Source organism: Filicampus tigris, chromosome 19, assembly GCF_054856515.1.
Source record: "Filicampus tigris isolate MCC_2025a chromosome 19, RoL_Ftig_1.0, whole genome shotgun sequence".
NCBI classification, from domain to species: domain Eukaryota; kingdom Metazoa; phylum Chordata; class Actinopteri; order Syngnathiformes; family Syngnathidae; genus Filicampus; species Filicampus tigris.
In genome coordinates this window covers 6,331,921-6,357,609 of record NC_141235.1, presented here as the reverse complement: position 1 = coordinate 6,357,609, position 25,689 = coordinate 6,331,921, and the positions used below count along the sequence as shown (strand labels likewise).

The 25,689-nt window shown below is 41.0% G+C and overlaps 2 protein-coding genes, 1 long non-coding RNA gene and 2 pseudogenes across 6 annotated transcripts; 1 reads left to right on the top strand and 4 right to left on the bottom strand.

The window, feature by feature from the left end:
- Positions 1 to 11,561: 11,561 nt before the first annotated feature.
- LOC147129170 (solute carrier family 2, facilitated glucose transporter member 11 pseudogene) lies at positions 11,562 to 12,922 on the bottom strand (annotated as a pseudogene).
- A 693-nt stretch (positions 12,923 to 13,615) lies between these two features.
- Positions 13,616 to 18,593, bottom strand: LOC147129168 (uncharacterized). The gene is made up of 2 exons (XR_015082498.1): positions 18,338 to 18,593; positions 13,616 to 14,083 (listed from the first exon to the last, which is right to left on the bottom strand). It is a non-coding gene; the product is annotated as an uncharacterized LOC147129168 (long non-coding RNA).
- Positions 14,214 to 17,398, bottom strand: LOC147129169 (solute carrier family 2, facilitated glucose transporter member 11 pseudogene; annotated as a pseudogene).
- LOC147129167 (uncharacterized) lies at positions 17,047 to 21,560 on the top strand. Of its 4 annotated transcripts, none has more exons than XM_086016292.1 (8): positions 17,047 to 17,064; positions 17,717 to 17,768; positions 18,109 to 18,252; positions 18,377 to 18,517; positions 18,668 to 18,770; positions 19,330 to 19,483; positions 19,796 to 19,937; positions 20,012 to 21,560. In XM_086016292.1, the coding sequence occupies exons 2-8, from the start codon at positions 17,749 to 17,751 to the stop codon at positions 20,103 to 20,105; spliced, it is 798 nt and encodes a 265-aa protein (XP_085872418.1). In that variant the 5' UTR covers positions 17,047 to 17,064; positions 17,717 to 17,748; the 3' UTR covers positions 20,106 to 21,560. The 4 variants fall into 4 exon arrangements, with proteins under 4 accessions (XP_085872418.1, XP_085872417.1, XP_085872419.1 ...); XM_086016291.1 differs by lacking the exon at positions 17,047 to 17,064 and adding an exon at positions 17,083 to 17,248; XM_086016293.1 differs by lacking the exon at positions 17,047 to 17,064 and adding an exon at positions 17,105 to 17,173.
- Positions 21,561 to 22,099: 539 nt separating this feature from the next.
- On the bottom strand, positions 22,100 to 24,987 carry lcmt1 (leucine carboxyl methyltransferase 1). The gene is made up of 11 exons (XM_086016289.1): positions 24,611 to 24,987; positions 24,436 to 24,527; positions 24,210 to 24,331; positions 24,031 to 24,107; positions 23,851 to 23,912; positions 23,665 to 23,767; positions 23,446 to 23,566; positions 23,102 to 23,203; positions 22,810 to 22,901; positions 22,512 to 22,609; positions 22,100 to 22,444 (listed from the first exon to the last, which is right to left on the bottom strand). Exons 1-11 carry the CDS (start codon positions 24,694 to 24,696, stop codon positions 22,422 to 22,424), a joined length of 978 nt encoding a protein of 325 aa, XP_085872415.1. The 5' UTR covers positions 24,697 to 24,987; the 3' UTR covers positions 22,100 to 22,421.
- Between the last annotated feature and the right edge of the window lie 702 nt (positions 24,988 to 25,689).

Genomic DNA, 25,689 nt, shown 5'->3' with positions numbered 1-25,689 from the left:
AGAACTTTTGGACTGTACATCTAATCTGTGTGTAAGGAAAGTCATGTCATGTCATGTCATCTTCCAAACCGCTTATCCTATACAGGGTCGCGGGGAGTTGCTGGAGCCTATCCCAGCCGTCAATGGGCGAAGGCAGACAACACCCCGAACTGGTCGCCAGCCAGTCGCAGGGCACACATAGACACTGTCACTGAGCGGGAATCGATCCCACGCTGCCCGCACACAACTCAGGCGTGTGTACCACTACACTATCAGCGGACGTGTGTAAGGAAAGTATAACATCAAATAGTGTTGGAGATGCAAGAAGCTGTGGTTTTTATTTCAGTTTGCTGGAAACTGCTCTGAGTCACGTCGAAGCCTTTACTCAGCAGCGTTAATTAAAATGTACTTTCAATTTTCACCCATTCAAGCAAAGTTAATTGTTCCTCTTATTTGTCCACCTCCCTCTTCTGTGTTTTCTTGAAAAAAAAAAAAACTAATCAGGAGCTTCAGCTAATTAGACCGCATTGAATCCCTTCTACTCACTTGAGGCTTGAAGGTCCAGTGTGAAAGGTGATTCATTACCGCAGAAAAAAGTCGCCGTTATATATTTTATCTGCCGGCATCGTTGTCACTTCCCTCCTTGCTCCTCTTCATCCCCCTTAACTCGATTCAGAGCAGGTCAAGAAAACAGCACCGCGCTTTTGAAAAGGTTAGCATTCATTTTTAAAAAGCAGTAGAAGAGACAGGCAGGTAACTTGGTTTTGTTTTGTTATGCGACTGTTGTGGGGCTGCTGCACAAATGGCTCGCTCATTTCCTGCGTCGGCATTATGAGGTGATCATATCAATTATTAAGTTATGTACACGCGTCAACAGACTCGCGGTGGCTGATGTGCATCGTTGCAGGGACATTATTGTGGAAAATTGCAATCCGGATCAGCAGGTTTGAGGTCTATTGATTTATTTATGACAGCTTTAATATTTATCCAGGAAATGACTAATGAGGTTGTACTTATAAAGTGTTCCACAGCGAATAAACACTTCAGAATATGAACTATAAATGTCCAGAAAAATAAGCAGATGAAGTCACTTCCAAGTTTTTAAAAATAATTTTAAAACCATCCAGTAAGGCCAAATCTTTAGAGGAAATACACGTTTTGTCAGAGTTGGGCATTCCGTCCGACCGACGGATCTGTCCGGGACTGACAGATGAGGTTAGACGATAGACGGGAAACTTAAAAAAAAAAGACGGACTAAGCACAGACGGAAGTGGATTTTCGTCCATCTGTGCAATTATCAATTAACCTCGTCAAGTCCAAACAGATGTGAGTCCACCATTGACATAATCACTTGCTGATGAGAGACGGAAACGTGACCGAGACTACATTGACTGTATATGTACAGAGAGAATCATGAGTTTTTTAGGCTGACTATTAATGAGCTAAGAAGAAATAAAGTAGCTTTGAATACAAAGACAGTTTTACAGAGAAGTTCTTGGGAGTTCAGTTTTACATTTAGGAGGTTGTGAAACGGTATTTTGCAGGCCCACACTCCATTTCAGAAGGTGGCAGTAATGCAGCAAAAGTTGTGAGCCAACCGCTAAATACCACTGTAGTATATAAATTCTCTGCATCCAGTCCACAAGTGAATTGCGTTTTCACAAAGCCACCACTGGCTAATTTAACCGTATAAAATATCTCATATTTCCATATATCCCGTTTAAGTTTCGGATCCCAACTCAACCAAGTATCAATTTGTTTTTAGCAATTGATGTTTATAGGTTTATGTTCTAATAAAGTATGATGTTGAGAACTTATTTTATTATTTTCCAGGTATGAGTTTTTTCCTTGATTAGCCTCAATTTGCCACTGATGAAGTGGCCATTAAAATGAGTCCTTCATTCACTTTTAATTGATTTCAACTGCATGAAAAAAACAGAATCAATTTTCACACTTGCAGAACTTTCAGAAATCCAACGGTCCTGTTTTTGTGCCCAGCGCAAGTCTAGCGCAGAGTGCAGTCAACTAAGGAATTTTCTTTCGATTGGTAATTTCGTAGACGGACGCAGGCTGAATGGAGCTCAATAAACTGGACGCAAGTATAGAAGTATCGATATAAAAGCGGTTAACCTTCAGGATGTGAGGACATGTTAAAACCTTGTGAAGAAGAAGAATGTGATGATGCTCCTAATCAGACTATAAATTGCAAGCTTCTTATATTCTGGAGAGAAAGCAGCTGATTGAAATTGACGATGGCTGTTTCTGATTAATCATCAAGAGGAAAATAAGATCACATTTGCTAAATGTATTATTTTGTCCCTGTTGAATATCACAGTAAAAATCAGTCCGCTGATTGTGGAAGTTCTGCATTACAAAGGCAAAAATAACTATTTTATGAGAGAAAGACATGATAGCCATTGTTATGCAAATTTAAGCTATGTACAATATGCAATTGTGCTCCTGCTTTGCTGCTGGTCAAACTGGACCCAGACAATAGGGAAAAAAACCACACAAACAAGATTTTCTACAATAAAGATTATCTTTCATTTATTTGCTAAACCTTTCTTTTTATTCCTGCTGAGACTAAATTACATGATTTATGTGATCTTTTCATTAGAGTTGTCTGAAAGCAACATTTTGAATAAGTTTCAAAAGGGAAAAAAATGATTACAGGTATTGGTGGACATAATTTCCCTGAGTGGACAAACGGGATGCAAATTTCAGACACGCGAAAAATCAATCCAATCTAATGATCAGGAGTTGGTAATTACTCGTCGTTGCTCACACACAGTGCATGACTAATACTCTGTGGTCAAGGCGCGTACGATTCAAATGCATTTATATCCAAAATTGTAGATCACAGCATTGAGTTATTGCGGTTCCCGTTACTTTCTATTATTGGAAAAGGTTGTTTTTTTTAAGTGAGAGTTCTCCCGAATTCTGTGAGTCAAGTAAAATAAATCAATGAAACAAAAATAGAGCTGAGAGGAAGGCCAATGTAGGAGAACCTTAAACCTGCATTATTTTTAATGATCAGCATGGATTCCTCCTCCTGCTTTCCTGTCTTTCTTTTGTCCTTTCTCGTCAGCTCCACAGATGACAGCCTAGATGGAGGTCATGGCCCGCTAGCTGGTATCTAACACGCTTGCACTCTCGCATTTTATTTCTCACTCTCTGTGCCAGGTAATTGTACTGTATGTGCCTCATGGAATGTCACACAAAACCCTGTACTATACGGACCATAATTCATATTTGGAAGAAGCTCGATTACGATTGGAAAATACTCAATCCGATTCTATGTTGTATTGTACAATTTAAGAAGGGGAAAAATTGAAGCATGCAGTGTGAAATCCAGCCATACGCTGCACAAATTACACTGCAGATGGATTCATAACTTGGGATGTGTGTAACTTTGGGCATAATTAAGGAAATTACATGCAGCTATTGAATTTTACACTCATATAGCAGTATACAATCTCAAACACGAATAAAAGACAACAAGCTTTGACTTTGTATTTTCCACCTTGTGGCTTCAACAGACACATACTAATGTGGCTTTAAAGAGGAATGTTATTAGCTCACTGCAGGAGCTTGGCCCCCCCACCACCACCTTTTTATTGGGTTGTCTCTTATTGTTGTCACTTGCTGTCATGCAAAACACCCGCAGGGGATAGGGATTGGAGCCAGAAAAAGCTTTCTTCTTTAGGCGAAAAAAAAAAAAGTGCAGATGACCATTATAGTACACCGCGTCACAGGGAAGGTGATAATAAAAGTGAATCTCCCACATAGCGATTTGTTGCTTTGTTGTTATAGCTTTTAGGAGGATGTGGAAACAAATAATGACAAATTTCACCTCTGGCAAAGTATTTGTTTCAACAGAGTGGATTCATTAGCTGATTTTGTACTTCCTGCCTGCAATATTATTATTTCGTCTTCGGTCTAGTAATGTGTTGTACTTATGTTGGTTTTTATTACATTCTGTTTGCTTGCATTAAAAAAAAAAACCATCTGAGTGAAATATTATATCATTTAGCTCTTTGTATTGTATTATTTAAACTTGAGATGAATTGTTTAGTCCTTTTGTTTTACTAACCACGCCTTCACTGTCAAACTCACAAATCAGAGCCAAATGCTTTCTATTTAAAGTGGTAATAGAAATTTACCCAAACAAGTTGCTACAGGAACTCACCCAAAATGTTCTTTAGGCATGCTGAAGCAATCTGAACAATCTTTCATCTTTCATTCAAGGAATAACCTAGAAAGACAACTCTTGCTATTTCTCTGCATTAATTCAAGGAATTTGGACTAACATTGAGTCATACGTTATAATTAATAATATGTCTGTACGTCATCATAAAGATATACTGACCAAAATAACAATGTATCACCGCTCACAGAGTTTGTGTAGGCCCAATCTCATGGAAGTGTGTAGGAAGTTGTGGCTTGAGTCATGTGAAGAAAAAAAAGTCTACTAAATTGCCTTTAGACAGCACCAATTCATTGGCCTTCAGCCTTTGGGAAATAGGTTGCAATGCCGGGTTCCCAAATGACACCTGTTGTGTGTTTTTGTGTGATATACCTCCCTTGACTGTTTTGTAATATGTTGAGTGAATGTATGTAACTTTTATGCTCAGGAAGCATCACATCGGGCCTCATGTGGCAAATATAGTTTGACTATATCATAAATCTGCGTTTTTTAAATTAGAACTTTCATTACAAATGCTAGCAAGTTATAGCAGAAAGATGGAATATATTTGATAGTTTTTAATCTAGATTCATGACAGTACGGGAAATTGAAGGACCTCTGCTTGTGTTTGAGAAGGCATACTTACGGTGCACACCTTGCATGCTAATTGGCATCCATGAAAGAGATTAGAATTCTACTTTGCTATTTGTATTTATTTTTGCTGCAGCACACTGGGCAGATGTGGAATGTGTTTGTAAACGAGTTCCGTGTAACTATGTTCGAAGGGTGCTTGAATGCTGCCATATACACTCAGCAAGCAGTTCATTATGCACACATTTGTTTTTTTTACATCTGAGTTACGTTGTTGCCATGCCATCCATGGAATTTGACAAAAATAATCTGCCTGTTTTCCCAGAGTAAGGAGTATCAACTAGATATATCTTCTTTTTTTTTTTAAATGTATGGAGTAAAAGACACTCATACATTTTCAGAGATACCTGAAAAATCTAGAATGCAAAGTATTTGTACTTTGTTGCTTGCCACCACAAAAAAAACGGAGGATTAAAAAGCTTTTCAGTAAGAGCAAAAATACAGTAGACAACCAAAAAGAAGCTTGCTGTGTCCAAGTGGTGCTGAAGAGCACAGGAGAAAAACATAATGGTCTTGTCACATCTGTCACTGCAATGGATGTGTTGGCGAGCCTGGCTCAGGTGCTCTTAAGGTTCCATCTCAGCTCCAAGTCATCTACTCCGTCTGGAGTACTCTCAAAAACCGTCGCCAAGGAAAATCATGTGATTCATCGGCAAGCGATACAGCTCTTGTGCCCGCAAGATAGTCATCAACCTGAGCTGAGAGCTCCTATAATTGCGCAGTAATTGTTGTTGAATTAAAAGGGATCAATACTGATATAGAAAATAAATTCATTATGAAAGTGTGGGGAAAAAAACCTTCCTGTTTGCCTTACGTCTGCTGCAATAGCTTTGCGGATGAATGATGCAGATGCATCAAAGCCTGAAGCAGGTACAAAAGAACAACAACCTACTACTCTGGATTTCTGTGCTTCTCTCGTCATCTGACGACTGTTCATACTTCCAATCGGATGTAATTTCTGAAAATAATAACTCTGGAATAACCCGAACCCTTTTTCTCAATGTGAGACTTGAGTGAGAAGTTTTGTGTTATTTCACAAGAAAACTGGCCTCAAAGTACAACAATAAAAGCAATGAAAGTTTTGCATTGTCTCTCAGAACTTTTTTTTTCCTTTGGGTGTCCAGTCTACACATATTGACGGTGTAAAATAATATTTGTGGCCGGACATCCTCCTCAGGCTTCATCACACTGTTAAATGGAAGACTTGCATTGTCTTAGGTCTTGTGCTTTCGATGATTAATTTTGTCATCTTGTCTGTGGGAAGAAAATCCGTTGTGATGAAACCAAATAGCATCGTAGGTGCAAGTGTGGATGCACGCGTATTATATTGCTGTGTTTTTGTCCTCATTCTCGAAAATACACTATTTTGTTTCGGCGGCCGCATCCATCTGCCAGTGTAATGTGATATGAGGGTTTGAATCAGCAATCAAAGTGGAAAGATGAAGGCAAGCTGTGGTGTTCTATGACGGTGTCCAAAGACACAACGTTTCACTTGTGAGACAATATTGCAACTGTTTTGGAGAAAAAGAATCGATTTGGCCAGTGCTCACAGTAAAAGCACCCATTATCTTCATTTTGGTTGCTCCCTTCACAGAAGCATGTCTGGGCCGCTGCAATAAAATAATTGGATTTTGCAAGTTCATGAGAAATTTTAATCAGAAATGCAAGGATCATCCGATGATGTGCCTAACGTTGCCTGGAGAACTCATCTTTAATAAACCGTTTCAAATGACTCTCTCGTTTCAAGTTGCATTTCTGAAGAAATGTGCAACGTTTCTGTTAATAGTTCATCTTTCCTTTCGGCTAAAATACATTAGAATTGTCTTTATTTTCCTCAAGGGAGAAATCATATTATCCCACCACTTTATTGTTCTTTAAAAGCGAGACTTTGGGGATTGCATCAGTTTTGTGTTTTTGCCCTCAAAGCATATATATATATATATATATATATATATATATATATATATATATATATATATATATATATATATATATATATATATATATATATATAATTTTTTTTCAATCAAATACTTGATACTCAAATAGCACAAATTAAAAATTATTTGATTTAAGTTGGAACGAGAAAAAAACTCTTCATTGACATCCAGTGGTTGTATCAAAATCATTTTCAGTATATTTTAGTGTTCCTTATTTGGCTCAGTTTTCCTTACTACTTGAAACACATTAGCGGGGCTTTTTTTCTTGTTTGCTTCTGTAATCAAATTCGAGATTGTTTGTCTGAAAAGGATGACGAGGAGTGGTTTGTGGTGACTCATCCTCTCGCTCTCTCGTTCTGCTGCCACTGCCTCTCCCTCATTTCTACATCAGCGCCCACCACGCCAAGCTTATCCACCCGTAACTTTTATGTCCCCCATCACTCTTTGCAGCGCAACCCTTCGCACTCGTCTTGCAAATCTAATGCACCGTCTGTCTTTTTTTAATCAGTTAAACCAAAATAAATGTGTCTTTTCTCCATGTTACAGGATGACTCACCTTATTTCTCTTAGTGGGCAGGGTGGCAAAGTGGCCAAATGGCTAGTCTTGGCAGGGATGACGCCAAGATTAAAACCAAGACCAGATGACAGTCCTGCTTCCTATTTTTGGCTTAAGAAAAAAGACTACATCATCTTTTTAACATTTAACAGTTGTCCAGTAGCCACAATAGAATCATTGTTTTGTTTTTTTAATCAAGACTTCACTCTGGAGTTTAAATAGAATTTCGCCAGAGCAGAACCATTTTAGAGCAAAATGATAAAATAATGTCATTAAGAAACATGGTGCTTTTGGAATTCCATATTCATTGAAATGTTTGAATGGAAATTTTGCTGAGAATTGTGTATGAGTCACATTATCATTTCTAATATCCCTCCAGCCTTTCCCCTTGCATATTTTAAAATTAAAAAAAAGGTATAATAAGCGATGAGCACTGAGTCAGAACAGTGAAGAGAAACTCAGAAACTCAGAACTTTCAGAATTAAATAGAATATGAACGTCACATAATGAAGTCATTATATCCAGCCTCCACCACTGAGCTGTGGCGAAGACTTTTGTGTCAAGGAGTCCCCCAGTATGTGTCGTTTTAAAATAACAGGATAAGTAGTGTGAAATATGACCTTGCATCACCATGTAATCGACCACAGTCTATGCTTCATTTTCAGGTTGTGATTTTAATTATTATCCCTGGGTAAGTGATTCAATTCAATATGGCTGATGGATTCGCACTATTAAATCTACTGTATATGGTACATTCTATTGTACATAGACTTAAGCAACCAAAATTCACTCAAGGTGGTGGCGGATGAGCTCGAGCCCATGCCCACCTGTGGCACTCACACTCACTGACCGGGGTTCTACATTAACAGTGGCCCGAGGGCCCCGGGGCCAATACGTGACTGTCGGGCCACTTATAAGTGTACTGACACTGGCCTGATTATATTATTTTATTATACTATATTATGCTCTGCTATCTCCGATCTTTAATATCTGTGAGGCAGAGTTTATGGATCTGTTTCCGCGCCGTGACTTTCTCTGCAGTAAAACTCTGTAAAACTCTATAATCCTCTTCTATTCCGCTGCTGGTTCACATTTGAACAAGTAGAAGTTTTTAATATATTTTGGAACTCTGGGTCTCCCATATGAACTCTACACGCCATGACATGAGTATGATGAATGAGGGGATATTGCAGTGGGGATTATGAAAAAGAGAATCATTTGTGTCAGGACCTAGACGAGTGTGTGCTCACATCGCAAGTCGGCGAACAAGTGAAAGCTTAAAAATAATTGGATGGCCCTAAACCTACTGAATATCCATTTTGTGCTGAAAACCATTACAACACCAGCCCATGTATATATAGATTAACCCAAAAAATAAATTCACCTGTAAAAATAAAAAAAGTCATTTATATAGCTTTGCTATATTAGATTTTATTCGATATCTGTGAGTATTCTTTCTTTTTTATACTTTGAGCCTACCACTACTAGCCATAAGCAATGACAAATATAATAAGCCTCTTGAGCTTGACTTTTCTGCTACGCTTGGCTACACCCAAATCGGATCCGTGAGAGGTGTGGGTGCCTCATTATGTTGGCAATGTGTCCTTTTCACCGCTAAAATGTGTTCTGCCAGGAGCGATGATGCCGAGGGATGAGGTGATTTTTCTCCTTGCAACTGCTATGGCAGGCGGCTGATAGAGGTAGTAGGGTGGGTGACACCCGTAGAGCCCTCTCCTGTAACTGCCCTCTCTCCGCACAGCATTTATCACATCCTGAGAAATGTTGTGGGTGCTCTCTGGGTTCTGGATGGTGGACATTTTGTTGGCATAAAAATAAATGATGGTGCCCTTAAGTATCCAAGTACTTCTTTTATCATCATACTGCACAGCGTATCATTCTTGATTCGTCCATAACTGTCAGTAAGGAAATCAATGCAAGACTTTATGTGATCCCGAGTGATGCCTGACTGTGCCTAAAAACACACACAACATACACTAGGTGGCGCTTCATCACCATTTGATAGCTGAGGACACAAACTAAACCATCCATTATCCATACCGCTTATCCTCACAAGGGTCGCGGGCGTGCTGGAGCCTATCCCAACTGTCTTCGGGCACTAGTGGGGGACACCCTGAATTGGTTGCCAACCAATCGCAGGGCACACAGAGACAAACAGACATCCGCACTCACAATCACACCTAGGGGCAATTTGGAGTGTTCAATCAATTTACCATGCATGTCTTTGGAATGTGGGAGGAAACCGGAGTACCTGGAGAAAACCCACGCAGGCATGGGGAGAACATGCAAACTCCACAGAGCCCTGCGATTGGCTGGCAACCAATTCAGGGTGCCTCCTGCCTACTGCCCGAAGACTGCTGGGATAGGCTCCAGCACTCCCTGCGACCCTTGTGAGGATAAGCGGTATAGAGAATGTATGGAACCAAATGTCATTAGCTTCCATGACTGCATGCATCTGCACTGCATCTATTAGCAAGTCATCAATGAAGCTGTTGAGTCCATTTTGGAACTGCTATCCTGAGATCACTTTCACCTGTTCGTCACGGTTTGCAGCCTTGCCTATTGTACTCCCGTCGCGCACCTGTAGCTTGTTATTCTCAAAGTATTTAGCTGCCTGCTGTTGTTCGATCCTCCTTCTGCTGGCTTGTATCTCATTGCCTGTCTATTGCTTCATTTTGCTGCTACTGAGCCTCTTTGTTTCCTGCTGTTAATCAACAAAGGCTTCATTTTGTCATCCAGTCCATTAGTATAAAACAGAGAAAATGTGATGTATTTATGCCTAGCCTTCAAATACGTGTTGGGAAGTATCATCACCATAATTAGTATTATTCTGTGGTGGGCAGTGCATTTGATTTAAAGAAAATGAATTAAACTACTTATGCACTGAAGAAAAGGAATGAAAACTACTTATTCTTGGACATTTTAACAATTATGGGTGGTGATGGATTTGGGGGTTGTAAAGTTGGCCAGTGAACTGATGAAGAAATAACAAACTAGATATTGAACTCATGTGAATGTTGAAATATTGCATCCAAATATAGAAAGAAAAAAAAACTTTAATTTGTTAAACGTCTGGGGTAAGAAAAATAGACCACTTCTAGAACCATTAGCCAAGGTTACGTAACCATAAGCTATAAATGCACAGCATTAGTGAAAATGTTTGACTCACTCACATTCATAGAAAAATAATTGAACATCAGAAAAAAGAAACTATAGAAAATCAAAAGCCTGGTCGTCACTTTGGACATGCAACCTTATTTCAATTATGCAGCCTGGATCACAGAAAAAAAATGTTTTGATTTGTGACTCACAAACAGAACAGGCATGTTGTACTACAAATCTTTAGGACAGTTTTGAAGTGAAAAATCAAGACTCAAATTGTTTAGCACAGTCAAAAGTTAAATTAGTTTTATGAATCCCAGGAAAACGTTTATATTTGGGCTAACGAATCACAATAATGACACCTAGTTATAAAGTTTCCAAATGATGTCCAAAAAAAATGAACACAGTGCAATAAAATGCTTAATTTATTGCCATAAATGATTCTCTAAAGGCCCATCCGGTAGGAGCCACATTTCAATGCACGATCATTTCATTCATGCTGTCTTGGAGTTTTATGTTCAGAAGTTAATATCGTCAGTCATTTCTATTTATAAATCCCATGCTGACCCTACAGTCAATGGAAATGTGATTTTAGGGTCATGGGTGAAGGACTTGAGTTACACACTCCTACGTATGGAAGTTAATCAACAGCAGAAATGCAAACAACTAAGTAAAAATGCTTACAGATGAATGCGAATGGCACATTTTCTAAAGACCAAGCATGAAAAATATTCCCATAGGGGGTGAAATAATGCAGTGAGATGTTCTCACACAGCACTTTGAACAAACTAATTATAGTATGTGACTGGTGCAGAATTTTAATCACATTTACCTTTTTAATCATTAGATCTAGCTGAAGAAAACAGGCTCATCTTGTGGCAAATTGAAAAAATTGCATGCATAAAATTTAACATGAACACCAGTATGTAAGCATGTAGGTCAGATGGCATTATTTGCACTTTCAAAAATAAATGCATTAACAAGCTGGAGCAGTCTGTATAGATTTTCAGATACCATTCAGTGGTTATAACTAGAGATGCAAATTCTGTAAGAATATCTTAACTGGTGCATAAAGTAACCACAGGTACTTTGAGTCCCCTTTCCCATGCCAACTTGATCTATCATTAACTTATTCACCTCTTCCTCCTTCCTCACCAGACTCTGTTGTCTGTCCCTTTTTTCGATCAAACTTTGCAGTGATCTCAGCCAGGCTCTTGCCTTTTGTCTCTGGGAACGTGAGCCCTAAAAACACAGCCGACAGCAAGCACACAGCCAGGAACGGCAGGAAGCAGAGGCTACCCAGATTGCTGACAATGAAGGGAAAAATCATCCCGACCAGGAGCAGACTGAGCCACATTAGCGATCCGGCGATCATGTAAGCCGCCGGCCGGGCCGACTGGTCAAAGATCTCCGCCGGTAGGACGCCTGTCACGCCTGCTGGGCCCAAGCCGAAGCTAAGGATGTAGGCGAACACGCACACCATGCTGAGGATGTGCATCCCTTCTACCCCTTGTTTTTGGAGTGTGAGGGCTACAGTGAAGACTATAGTCCAGCAAGACATAAGAGTGTAACCCCCAACAAGAAGGCACTTGCGGCCCACTCGTTCAATCAGGAGGTTGCTCAGGATGGAAGCTGTCAGTTCAGATGCCCCTGTGCCAATGGTGGCATACTGGATTTTATCTGCAGGGATGCCCGCCTGGAGAAATATGTACGAAGCGTAAAAGTAGATGGAGTCATTGCCACAGAGCATCATGGCACTGCTTGCCACCATGACCGTTCGGAGTTGAGATCGTAGGTCACGTTCCTTAAAAAGTGACCGTGGTGTCTTTGCAGAATGCCCAGATCCAGAATCATTGTGCATTTGTTGTTCTTCAAGCATTTCCTTCATTTCTGAAGTTGGAGCCACGCCACCACGGAGCCTTTCAAGCGCCCGGACGCATGCTTCCCTGTCACCCCTGTCAATGAGTAGATATCGGGGACTTTCAGGGAACCAGGGTAGCGTCAGCATCTGGATCAACCCTGGAAGCATGTTGCTGGCTAGTAAATAGGGCCAGAGAGCTTCTGTTCCCAACACCAGCGTCAGTCCCACAACTTGACCTAAGAAAATCCCAAATGCGGTGAAGCCAGCCGAGGAAAAAGCCACGGCTCCCCTGAGGTGTTTGGGGGCGCTTTCCCCAAAGTACATCGGCTGCACATTCATACTGACCCCTGAATTAATGCCCACGAGGAACCGAGCGAAGATAATCATCTCAAACGATCTCGCAACCCTGCACAGGAGAAAAAACAGACCCCCGGCAAACAAAAATAAGTTGTTAAGAAGTAGAGAATTCTTCCTTCCAAAACGGACCGCCATGGGACCGGCTAGCAAGGCCCCGAACAGACCTCCCAGTGAAAAAGCTGATACAATAAGAGTCCAAACCAGAGTCACATGGGTCGTCTCCAAGCCTGTACCCCAGCGTGCTGTGTAGGTATTATTGATGAAAGTCTGGATGTAGCTAGTCGGTGCATTGATGACTGAAATGTTGTATCCATACTGAAAGGTACCTCCGATGGCAGCCGAGCACACCGTCAGTGCAAGGGTTTTGGAACCTGATGCTTTGTTGGTTTCTTCTTGTTTCACAGTTCCTGTTGGCTCCCTGGTCATTGTTCCAATGAACTAGTAAAGGAATAAAACGGCATAAACGATGCTAAAGGATTGTTCATGTGCCACTTCTCTTCTTAAGTATTCAAGTGTCGTTAAATATAAACCCTATTTCCCTGCTGTGGGCAAGATTTCTGGTCACTAAATAATACCGGGTAGTTACATATAAACCCCGTATCAGTGCTGCTTAACTTAAAAAGAAATTAGATGTGATGTGTGATGACCTTCAGGGTCCAAAGTTAGCCCAATTTGACTTTCAGATAACATTTACTTAATCGACTAGAATAATAATAAACAATATATCTGGCGGACTTGCCATTGTAGCTCAACTTCCCAAAGCTGAGATCATAACGACGGTCTCTCGAACAAGCTTATAGTTAGCGACTAAATCAGCACCGCTTCCCCTGGTTGCAGCCAAGTAATGTATCAGTCATTTTGTCTCACTTGCTAAAAAATAAAAAGCCATTAATTATCAATCAATTCCATAAGGCGCCCAAATACTTAACCTGCACTCCTCCCTTAATAAGAAATAGAACAGGGAAGCCAATTAATTCCTTTATTTTTGCCATGGAGAACGTTTGGATTTGATACAAACAGATGAACACGAAAAATAAAAGACATTTAAAGCAGAAGTCAACCAAAACATATTTTTTTCAAGAATATGTTACCAGCAGGCCCAGTAGTTGAAACACGGCATTCTGATAAATATTGCGTTTGTGTAATTTAAGTTAGGCAGCAAAACACACTCGTTTTTAGCCATCTCCGGGGGCGGCCATTTGTCTTCTGTCGACTGAAAATGACATCACCACTGCTCATAACGACCAATCACGGCTGACCTGTTTTCTGTATCTGAGCCGGCCGGACGAGGGTCACCGGGGGCCCCCCTCTGGAGCCAGGCCTGGAGGTGGGGCTCTTTGGCGAGCGCCTGGTGCCCAGTCCTACACCCATGGGGCCCGTCCGGGCTCAGCCCGAAAAGGAAATGTGGGTCCCCCTTCCCATGGGCTCACCACCTGTGGGAGGGGCCAAAGGGGTCGGGTGCTGTGTGAGATGGGCGGCAGCAGAAGGTAGGCACCTTGGCGGTCCGATCCTCTGCAAACCAGTTTTTTGCAAAGTTTGCAGGGACACGGTTTGGACGTCAGATGGCAACACGGCAAACCTGTTTAATCAGCAGACCAAAAATCTACGCAGACAGCCAAATCTAACAGACACATGGCAGCCAGAGACAGTCGTTAGCTCCAAGCTAACACAACCCACGGTAACACAGTCATTAAACAAGGGCACTCCATATGAAAAAACAAGCAAGCAGTGTAAAAAAGTAACTGGGGCAGTGACTTATTACCTTGCTGAAGACATGATTCCCATTAAAACTGTGGAAAACGAGGGGTTCAAAAGACTCTTCAAAGTACTAGACCCGCGTTACGAGCTGTGTTTTTATGTCTACATTGTGTTACCTTTTATGTTTACATTCACTACACATTTTGATAAAAATTGGCACTATTCAAATTAAAACCTGTTCAGAAAGCTTAGCTGGCTTAAAATGTCTTTTTTTTTCTTTTAGATTTTTATATACATTTTAAATATGTTTTCTATGTTTAACATGAGGAAAATGGTAGGAAAAAAAAGTGCAAATTAGTCTAAAAACGATGTAAGAAAAGAATCCTGATAAAATCATGATTGTGGTTTTATTCTTTTTTAAATCGTGATATTTTTGCCATATCGCCAACCACTAGGTACAGTCAAACTTAACAATATACTAAATACACTTTGCATGTTTACAGAGATGTGCATCATGCATGAGCAAAACCTGAATACAGTTGTTTGTTATTTGTTCTGACTTGACTTTACTGCTCCTCTTGAACAACCAGTTTCAAAAATGTCTCCCGATGAGCAGAATATGTCCCTTTTGATACCTGACAGTCTGACAACAAACATACAGAAGCAGCATTAGCTGAGCCAGCATCTATACAGTATTCATTCTTGATTATGGTACATTATGATACATTTGGGGCTCACGAGGTCAACACGTGACACAGACACAGGGACATCGAGTGACTACTTTGCATGAAAGCACTTCCGCATTCATGGACTTGAGCATTGCAATATAATGCTGTTCATTCAACGGAAACCTCGTGAAATCTTTGGCAACATAACTGATTGCACAAATCCAAGTACATAGTGTAAGGGGCCCCTAGTTGAAATTAAATAAATGGCACAAAAAAGTGGAGCATGATACAGTACACAATTTACACATTAATAAAGTGCAAATAATAAACCTGGCTGGATTATTTTTAACATGCTCTCAAGGACATCTTTCCCAATTTTACAATCATTGCAGCAAATGTAATTTCCTGTTGTTGGTATAACAATTAAGTGAGATTACAGTACAGTATTTCTACTTCCAGCAGCATGTGATTTAATAAATGAAATATTACAACTTTTTGCTACGCAGTCCTTATAAGGTCATAAAGCATAAAACGAAGATTATTTTGGTTTTGATGCAGCAAGAACTTCGGACTTCTAGAATTTCAGACACAATTGATCAGAACACAAGGATTTGCAAAATGCATATGATGGTCACAATTCCCAGAGTTCAGCCTTCTTGGTCAAGACCTTCTGCTAAGGACGAGACGCTGGTGACTTCCTCCTGCACGTTGGGATCCTCCGCTGGCTCATCAACCTGCTTTGCCAGCATCTTTCGTCCGTTCTTTCTATCAAACTCTGCGGTGATCTCAGCCAGGTTCTTGCCTTTCGTCTCTGGAACCGTGAACCCCAAAAACACGGCTGACACCAAACACACAGCCAAGAACGGCAGGAAGCAGATGCTCCCCAGGCTGCTGACGATAAAGGGAAACAGCATTCCCACCAGGAACAGACTGAGCCACATTAGTGATCCCGCAACCATGTAAGCCGCTGGCCGGGCCGACTGGTCAAAAATCTCCGCAGGCAGGATACCTGTCACACCTGCAGGGCCCAAACCGAAGCTAAGTATATAGGCAAACACGCACACCATGCTGAGGATGTGCATCCCTTCTACCCCTTGTTTTTGGAGTGTGAGGGCTACAGTGAAGACTATAGTCCAGCAAGACATAAGAGTGTAACCCCAAACAAGAAGACACTTGCGGCCCACACGTTCAATTAGGAAGTTGCTCAGGATGGAAGCAGTCAGTTCAGATGCCCCTGTGCCAATAGTGGCATACTGGATTTTATCGGCAGGGATGCCCGCCTGGAGAAATATGTACGAAGCGTAGAAGTAGATGGAGTCATTGCCGCAGAGCATCATGGCACTGCTTGCCACCATGACCGTTCGGAGCTGGGATCGTAAATCAGGATCCCTAAAAAGGGACCAGGGTGTCTTTGCAGAAGGGGCAGATCCAGGGTCTGAACACCTTTGCTGTTCTTCAAGTATTTCCTGTATTTCCAGAACTGGAGCCACACCACCACGGAGTCTTTCAAGTGCCCGGACACATGCTTTCGCATCCCCCCTGTCAATGAGTAGATATCGAGGACTTTCCGGGAACCAAGGTAGCGTCAGCATCTGGATCAATCCCGGAAGCATATTGCTGGCTAGTAAGTAGGGCCAGAGAGGTTCTGATCCCAACACCACCGTCAGTCCCACAACTTGACCTAAGAAAATCCCAAAAGCCGTGAAAACTGCGGAGGAAAATGCCACAGCACCCCTGAGGTGTTTGGGGGCGCTTTCCCCAAAATACATAGGCTGGATATTCATGCTGACCCCTGAATTAATGCCCACAAGGAACCGCGCAAAGATGATCATCTCGAAGGATCTTGCGACCCTGCATAATAGAACCAAAACTGTAGCTACTAACAAAAATGAGTTGTTGAAAAGCAGAGAATTCTTCCTTCCAAAGCGCACCGCCATTGGTCCAGCTAGCAGGGCCCCGAGTAGACCTCCCAGTGGAAAAGCCGATACAATCAAAGTCCAAATCAGAGTCACGTGGGTAGTCGCCAAAGCTGTGCCACAACGTGCTGTGTAGGTATTATTGATGAACGTCTGGATGTAGCTGGTCGGGGAATTGATAATCGAAATATTGTATCCATACTGAAAGGTGCCTCCGATGGCAGCAGAGCACACCGTCAGAGCAAGTGTTTTGGAACTCGATCCTTTGCCGACAGCTTCTTCTTGTGCATTTCCTATCGGCTTCGTGTGAGACATGGTAGTTCCACAAAGGAAGGCAAAATGTAGTCTTCGCAACAGCGCAGTGAATCCTTTTTCCTAATTCTGCATTTTCAATGCTGAGCGTTCTGCAAAAAATCTGCTGATGTTGACAGACAACGTAACGGTACAAATTCATTAATGTCCGTTACGTTGTCTGTAACTCATTGTTGGCTTTCAGGAGGAAAGTTTTCGTCAATTTCCCTTCCAATTTATTTTCAAACACCAAAAATGGAATAGACTAAACTTCCTTAATACTGATTTATTCCTCCATGATCGTAAATCAAAAAATATATATGTTAGTGAAAGTACTTTTTTCCTGAAAGAACAGATTGAGGGATTGTTACTTATTACCCACGTTTCCTGGTTATGTTTGTTGTGGTTGCGTCATCAGAATGCGACTATTGGCGTGTGTAGAAGGATAAATGTAAGTAACCGCTGATCTATCTTTATTTTGTTCCTCGTTTAGGAATACACAGACCAACCGTATCATATTAAGGAATGAGTCTTAATTTAAAAACGTGAGTCTGTTTAAGTGTTTATTTGACGTGCTTAGTTACTGCTTACATTGATATAGGATACGAGGAAGATACAAATGTTTGATTAAAGCGCCTCCGTGGTCACAGTTTGTCATGTTTTAACTTAAGTCAGTGCAATTCGAAATGAACCTTCTGTCAATTGTATTTGATTATTTGTCTTTCTTGTGCCACATAACAGACTGACATTAACTTATATTTTCTTCAGATTAATTTATATTTTCTTCAGAGCAGTTTTCTGCATGCATCAAATATGTCACAATTTTCAGACATGCTCTTGCCCATTTCAGCATTGGGAATTAATCTGTGTATTGTTGTCCAACAGGGCGCCTTCCCCAATCAAAAAGGAGGATGACAAGACTAAGCAAGGAGTTAAACGAAAATCGGGAGCCTCGAAAGATGGGGCTGAAAAAGATCAGGGCAGAGTGAAGAGCCAAACACGACGGAGTGCTCCCAGTGGGAGCAGCAGGTCAGAACCTCTTCATTTGAACAAATATGAACGTGGAAGTTGTTAAATATAACAATTAAGGCATACTGGTATCATTCAAGGGTACCTGTGAGCAAAATTGTTTTCCTCCCACTTGTTGGCCCAGTTCCAGTAGCGGCTCGGGTTCAAGTTCCAGCTCATCCACAAGCTCCTCCGGTTCTTCTAGCTCCCGCTCATCTTCCTCATCATCATCATCCACACCAAGCCCCAACCGACAACGACAAATCAGACGGCGCTCCCTCTCAAAGTACAAAATGCCCTGTTATATTTTAAACTGAGCAAGTAGTGACTCCTTTTACTTTGAAGACAATATGTGACTCTTCCACAACACATCAAAATTAATTTAGTGCAGTGTATTTAGGACAAACTAACAAGACAGAATATTTGTTGACTACAGGTCCAAACTGACCAAGAAAGATGATCGGGAACGCCGAAAGAGGAGTCCCGCTCCAAAACCCACCAAGGTCTACCTGGGCCGCTTAACAAGAAATGTCATCAAGGTGAATGCACCAACACTTTGGGAAAACTCTGGTTGAGCTACACAGGTAGAGGCAACCTCTTCGGTTGCTCAAGGGATACAAGGGGTCAAATCTGGCCATGATCTTTTGAGTGCTTTGTAGCATGCCTGCCTCACAGTTGTGCAGGTCAAGGAATGAACATCGGCTGCGGCCTTCTTGCTTTTCATGTGTGGGATTTTTTTTTTTCATTGAAGACTCTTAATTGGTGTGACTCAAAGGCGAATGGTTGTTTTGTCTGTATGTGACTAAACAATGATGTCACAAGGTTTATTAGTGATGACATGACAGTTGAGTAAAGGATAAAAGAGCTAAGCATCCTTATCTAAGTAGTCAATCAGAAGACACAGAGAGCCAGTCCAATGATTGCTCTTTTGTGTTTGTCCCAAGGTTGTCAGCCTAACCTAAAGCTCCAGTAAATGTACTAAATGAAGTGTAGGCTATAGTAAAGAGCCTAAGAAATAGCTTAACCATTGATGTTAAAAGTGTGTGACTTTTATGATTTGGAAAAGGTGCATGTGTGCTGTCTTTTTGCTTTGTAAAGGATCACATCCAGGAGATCTTCTCCACCTATGGCAAAATCAAGATGATTGACATGCCCATGAACCGCGTTCACCCTCATCTGTCCAAGGGCTACGCATACATTGAGTTCGAGACCCCCGAGGAAGCCGAGAAGGCACTCAAGCACATGGATGGAGGTACAAGATGGTGTGCTGGGATTTAAGGGCTAGATGGATGTGAAATTTACTAAACTAATTTAATAGATTTAATAACAAAGAATTGAGAAATTTAATTTTTATCAGTTCCACGATAGAGCCAGAATGTACTATTTGACTGGCAGCATTGATATTTCAAAAGGTGATGTTGGAAATTACAAAATAAGATAAAATCCCAGCCTTTGTGCAATTTCATGACATTTGCATTAGGAGAAATAAAATGCTTTAAAAAAAAGTCAAGCAAGGTGGTCATCATAGGGCTAAGGGGATGTTTCCTTTTTTGTTTCTTCCCAGGACAGATTGATGGTCAGGAGATAACAGTCATAGCCGTCCTGACTCCGACCGTGCGCGCCCCACCCCGGAGGATCTCCCCTCCCCGCCGAATGCCGCCTCCACCCCCTATGTGGCGACGCTCTCCGCCTCGCATGAGGAGAAGGTGAGCGGCAGTGGTCAGGCAGGTTCCAGGCACCAACCCGCTGCTGCCGCTCAAATCTCGTTCTTGTCTTCCAGGTCGCCAAGGCGACGCTCCCCAATCCGGCGCAGGTCTCGGTCACCTGGCCGCCGTCGCCACCGGTCCCGCTCTAGTTCCAATTCCTCCCGTTAGAGAAAAATACTTGAAACCAGAAGAGACATTTTGCTGTGTAAACGATTTCTTTCCTTCTTTCTTTTGCGATGCAGTATTTGTCGTTTGGAATAGAAATGTGCAGAAGAGTGGTCCTTAACATTAAAAAGTTGGAAATTCTAAGCTCCAACCCTCTAAATTTGTTAAAATAGTTGAAAAAACTCTTCTGGTGACGTTTTGTCTAAATCAGACAAGATTTACCCCTGCCTCAATTTTCTTGAATTTTGCCCTTAAAACACCCAAGGTGCGTTTTTTGTCTAGAGGTAACTGACATAATGATTGACATTTGTATAAAATAACAGTTTTAACATCCATCCATCCATTATTTACACCGCTTATCCACACAACGGTCACAGGGGGTGCTGGAGCCTTTCCCAGCTGTTTTCGGGCAGTAGGCGGGGTACACCCTGAACTGGTTGCCAGCCAATTGCAGGGCACACAGAGACAAACAAACATCCGCACTCACAAACAAACCTAGGGGCAATTAAGAGTGCCCAATCAACCTACCATGCATGGTTTTGGAATGCGTGAGGAAACCGGAGTACCCGGAGCCAGAATCAAACCCACGACCTCTGAACTGTGAGGTGGACATGCTAACTTGTCGTCCACCGTGCCAGATCAAAAGTTCAAGTACTTCTGCACAGTGAAGTAAAGAGTCACAAACGTCTTCAATTGGAGCAATCAAGTAATTCTGCTTAGCTGCAGCCTTGTTTTAAAGATAACACCTCAGCCAAATGCCAAATCAAAACATCATGCGGTATAACATGACTACAGTGCAAAACCAAATATCAACAAAACCCTTATGTATTGATTTGGTTTACAATATTTGACCTCAATGACGAGCTTGCTTTTGGAACATTTCATGCGTGGACACAGAGGGATTGAAGAAAGGAGAAGTATTTTAAACTTCAGCACTGATATGTTATTGTCCTTTTGTTAGCCATAAAACGAGATGAGGCTAAACTTTGAGATCATCGAGGCAGGGGTAAATCTTGTCAGGCCTGGGAAAATTTTCATCAGAGGAGGTTTTTTTTCCCAACTATTTCAACAAATTCAGGGGGTTGGAGCTTAAAAAATATAAATGTACAATTTACCGCTTTGGAAGAACCACCCTACTGTGCAACTGTTACTTTCTCCACAAACGTTCAGAGGTGCTAGTGGGCATTCATTGGTCACTGTTCATTGGCATGAACAATACTCCCTCTAGTGGATTGTTTCAGACATTTAATCCACTACGTATTGCCATTTTGTGCTGCTCATCTGAATTTATTTTACACTGAACTACTTTTCTATTTATATTGTTTTACTATTGTTATTTGTATGGGAAAAAAAGAACTTCTCATAAATGACTTCTGAACACTTTTTTTTTCGAGCTGTACAATACAGTCACATTGTGATGTGCCTAAATATCTATTTATTAAATATTTTGGGAGTGAATGTTTTGTCGTGGTCGGCAGTCGGTGCAGCTTTTCATTCTTTCACACAGTATATCCCTCAGCAAGTGAAAAGTGCAAAATTTGCTGTGACTGCTACTCTGGCTATCCATAAAAGAATAACATTAAGCCAAGTTCTTAAGGTCTTAAAATGTACTTTTAGTTCAGATATACGAAATTAGAACTGCTTATGTAATAATTAGGTGACAGAATCATTTGGTTACACAGCAAATGAAATATATGTGACCCATGTAAACTTATTTAATTCCTCTGCCAGAATCAAAGGTTGAGGGGTGGGCGGAGTTAATGTTTAATACTTATGAGTGACTACACCAAACGATTTAAAATTGTACATTTTACACCTACTTTTTATTAAAACTACACACTGCTGCTGTGTGATCGGTTTAAAGAAAATTGTGATTGCTGTCATTTTGATGGAAATGTAGGGAAAATAGAGAAATGTATTCAACTGATAATTTCATACATAAATGCCACATACATAAATTTCACTATCCTAAAATAATTCATAAGAAATTGCAGAAGTACAGTGCGTGTTTTCTGTTTTAATCTTATTTGGAGCGATTATTAAAAGGATGAGTGAGCAATTTATTAATAAATGAAAGTGAAATGGCACATAATTTAAAAAAAAGATTTTTTTCTATCCCACATTGATTAGTAGGTTTAGAAATTAAATGTGAAGAGGCTTGACTGCCTTGTTTCATTTAGTTGCAGACAAATCTTCACAACAAGGCTCGTTGCTCGATGAAAAGCCGGCAGAACAAGTCCATGATGCTCAAGTCATTCATAAAACCAGACTACTTTTCCATAAAACAGCTCATCCAGTGATGACGTGGAGTCACTTCAGTCAAAACGCCAACTGTGACAGACCTGGCAAAACAACACGGCTGGACTTGTAAATGGATCCGAAAGGAGCATACAGTGTAAGTATCATTACCTAGACTGAGCTTGTCCTTGGTGGCCCAGCAGATGCTGTAGTGCTGAAGGAGTTGCTGCAACAGCTCCTTCTCATCGAGGAATTCCAGTCGCTCGATTCTGCAATGAAGAAGAGCAAACATCTGACATGGATTACTGGAACCGTGTAGTGTGGTCTGATGAGACAAACATAGTTAGGCATGAATGTGGGACTATCATGGTCTAGGCTGAAGGAATGCTGGCAGCGCTTGGGAGAGTCAATGTCGTGTAACATACTGAAGCACAGCATGAACCCCTCCCTTCAGAAGAGTGCATACGACCTTGCCACATCATCCTGTGGAAGCATACTGTAGACCGTCACCATGTCCAGAGCTTCGGCATGATCCCAGCCAGACCTGAGAAATCGATCCTTCTGCAAACAATTTTTAAAGGAGATATGTTAGGAGGATTACATTTTTAATTGCTTGTGTACAGATGGTTGGGTCTTTGGAGAGCCTGCCCACTCATTAAGTATAAAGTTACACAACCAAGCAAATATTTTATCTGCCCAATTTCGGAAAATGTGATTGAGCGAGCCGTTTTACACTTTAAACCTAATATTCATAAGATTACCTGAGAGTCCAGGGATCGGCAGACCTCCACACCGGCCAATGTGCACTGACGCCGCTGCAGGTTCTCAATCATCACCTGGCCAAAACGGTCGCTCATGTTCACCTGGACAAGATGGATCATTCCAAGAAATACACTCACTGGACGCTTCAGATACATGTTCAGTTTTGACTTGCAACTTTAAGACAGGTGGTGATGTATGTGTTTAATTTATTTCCAAGCTTGTTACTCACAAACAGAAATGCTAGTAAGCCGTCCTAAACTCACCTTTTCACGTCACTCTAGCGGCGGCGTTTAACTTAGGGCACTTGTAAGTCAAGGTACCACTGCATTAATATTGTTGTTACCTGTTCGTAGTTGATGAACATGGCAGTGTGAAAGGTGTCTGCAGCCCAGTGAACTAAATTGGAGGACTGAGTGGGCGTCATGTAGACCAGCACACACTCTGAAAGCATCAATGTAGGCAACCTAGAGGACAGAATTGAACAGTTTATAATCATCCACTGTACTCAAATACATTTTCATCTTCAACATAGAGATGAAACCCACATTTCATGCTCACATACTCTGGGTTAAGATGGACCTTCTTCAATTTCTCATCCAAAGTAGCTATGTCTCGGAGATCCGCGCCGATGATGCAATATCGATCGGAGTCAAGGCTGTGGGCGTCTGAGGAAATAAAGGCAGATTTCTAATATTAGTCGAAAGCCGGTGAGATGTCACTTAACAATGACATAAACTTTGAGGTTTACCTAGTAATAAGGAATCGGTTGAATGGGTTTCGATGATAGGTTTGGATAAGTGTGGTTTGGTCCTAAATAAATACAACATTAGAATGCAAAAATATAACCGTGCTGTAGCTCAGATCAGACACAATCAGATCGATATACACAATAAAATGGATTAAGAAATGTATTAATGTTGAGTCTTACTTTATATAGTGTAGTTTCCTGGCCACAACAGTAGGAAAGTCAACTTCAAAATACTTCTTCGGCAAGAGGTCATCATCCTGTTACAAAGACACCATAAGCGCATGTCTTCTCAAAATTTGCTGCAGATGATGGTGATGAATGGATGGATACATTTACACTCAAGTAGCTTGCAAACAGACCTTAAGTCTCCAGAAAGTGGTGTCCAGGCCGGCACCTAGGTTGATTACTTGACAATCACATTCTGTTTTCCTTATGAATGCATCAAGGAGATGGTTGACACCTTTAACACGGCCATAATAGCCTGTGAGATAAGACAATAACAATCAGTCTTATCAACACAGGCTAGATAATGTGATAGTCACTGACCATGGAAACATTTCAAGTTATATACTAAACATTGTTTACCTCTATTGATTTCAGGCGCCTTCCGTTCACCAACAGATCTCACAAAATACTGGATGTAAGGGTCTTTCCAGTAGCCTTTACTAATGGCAAACCTAGAAAGCAGACATCATTAAACCTTTAGCAAATTATAGTAAAGTAGTAGATACTAGTGCAGGTTTCCAAGCACAAATTTCACCTTTTGCACGCCGTGGCGTCATCACACGTCGCCCTCACTGCTTCATCGGAAGTATCCGTGTCTGTGAAGGGGTGCCGAGTTGCCATGAACGATCCTAAATTCAACGTTGAAATAACTGAAACATCAACTCTACCATTGCACTCTTGTTATTCCGCTGCAAGGGGTTAGCTGTCAGGCTAGCGACGTTAGCAGATTAGCCAGGGACAATGTGAAGCCACTGTCAGATTACTTGGTGAACAGAATAACGTGACAAACGCGACAGTAATAAAAATAAACAGCATTTAATGACAATTCAAAGTAGATCTCGTGTAGAATACCATGCTTGTGAACGGCTAGCTAAACAGTTAAGTTTGGATCGGAAGTAATACGCAGGTAGTTCTTCTTTGGTGTTTATTCCGGTTGAAAACCAGCTTTGAAGTGCATTACCGCTCTCTACTGGCCTGGAGGGCGAACCTAATATAATAAGGGAAAACAATCATTTTTATTTTATTTTTTTAAACTGCTTGCTAAATAAATTTAATGCATAATGCCTGATTGTAGGTGACCAGGTTAGTGTTTTATCTCTGTGTTCCATTTTTACAAGTGACTGAAACAGTTGGTGTTAATTGTTAAACATCCTACAATTACATGTTACACTTTTTCTTGCAGAGTTTCCTGCTGGGTGCTTCCATATTATCTATAGTGGATCTTTTGACCCTATTGTGTGCCTATTTTGGAAGGAGTTATGGGTTTTTTTTCTCACACACACACTTTCCCTTTCAACTCACCCAACCTGTCTTTGGATGCTGTGTGGTTCTTATGAATAATTTTGCTTCTCATTTGGTTAATGGCACCTGTATATCGATTTGCTTCATTGTGAGCGATCGTTTAGCCAGAATATCCATCTGTCCATTCCCTTCAACACCATGACAGACAACTAAATGTATAGACGTCCCTTTGAAAACATGTAAATGCATCTCTTTGTTTTTGGTCCCATTTTTAACTAAACTACTAAAATATCTGAGACCTTTTCTGTACACACACAAAATGCCCGTTTCTCTCAAATACTGTTCGCAAATCTGTTTAAATCTGTGTTAGTC

What these genes read in the sequence shown, in the direction of transcription:
- LOC147129167 (XM_086016292.1), top strand. Translation starts at nt 17,749, where the DNA reads ATGAGTCTTAATTTAAAAAC. An exon ending in ATGAGTCTTAATTTAAAAAC is followed by an intron (nt 17,769 to 18,108) that starts GTGAGTCTGTTT and finishes GTTGTCCAACAG; the next exon opens with GGCGCCTTCCCCAATCAAAA. An exon ending in CCGCCTCGCATGAGGAGAAG is followed by an intron (nt 19,938 to 20,011) that starts GTGAGCGGCAGT and finishes CTTGTCTTCCAG; the next exon opens with GTCGCCAAGGCGACGCTCCC.
- lcmt1 (XM_086016289.1), bottom strand. Translation starts at nt 24,696, where the DNA reads ATGGCAACTCGGCACCCCTTCACAGACACGGATACTTCCGATGAAGCA. An exon ending in GCCGATCCCTGGACTCTCAG is followed by an intron (nt 22,902 to 23,101) that starts GTAATCTTATGA and finishes AATTGTTTGCAG; the next exon opens with AAGGATCGATTTCTCAGGTC. An exon ending in CAAGGACAAGCTCAGTCTAG is followed by an intron (nt 22,445 to 22,511) that starts GTAATGATACTT and finishes TTGTTTTGCCAG; the next exon opens with GTCTGTCACAGTTGGCGTTT.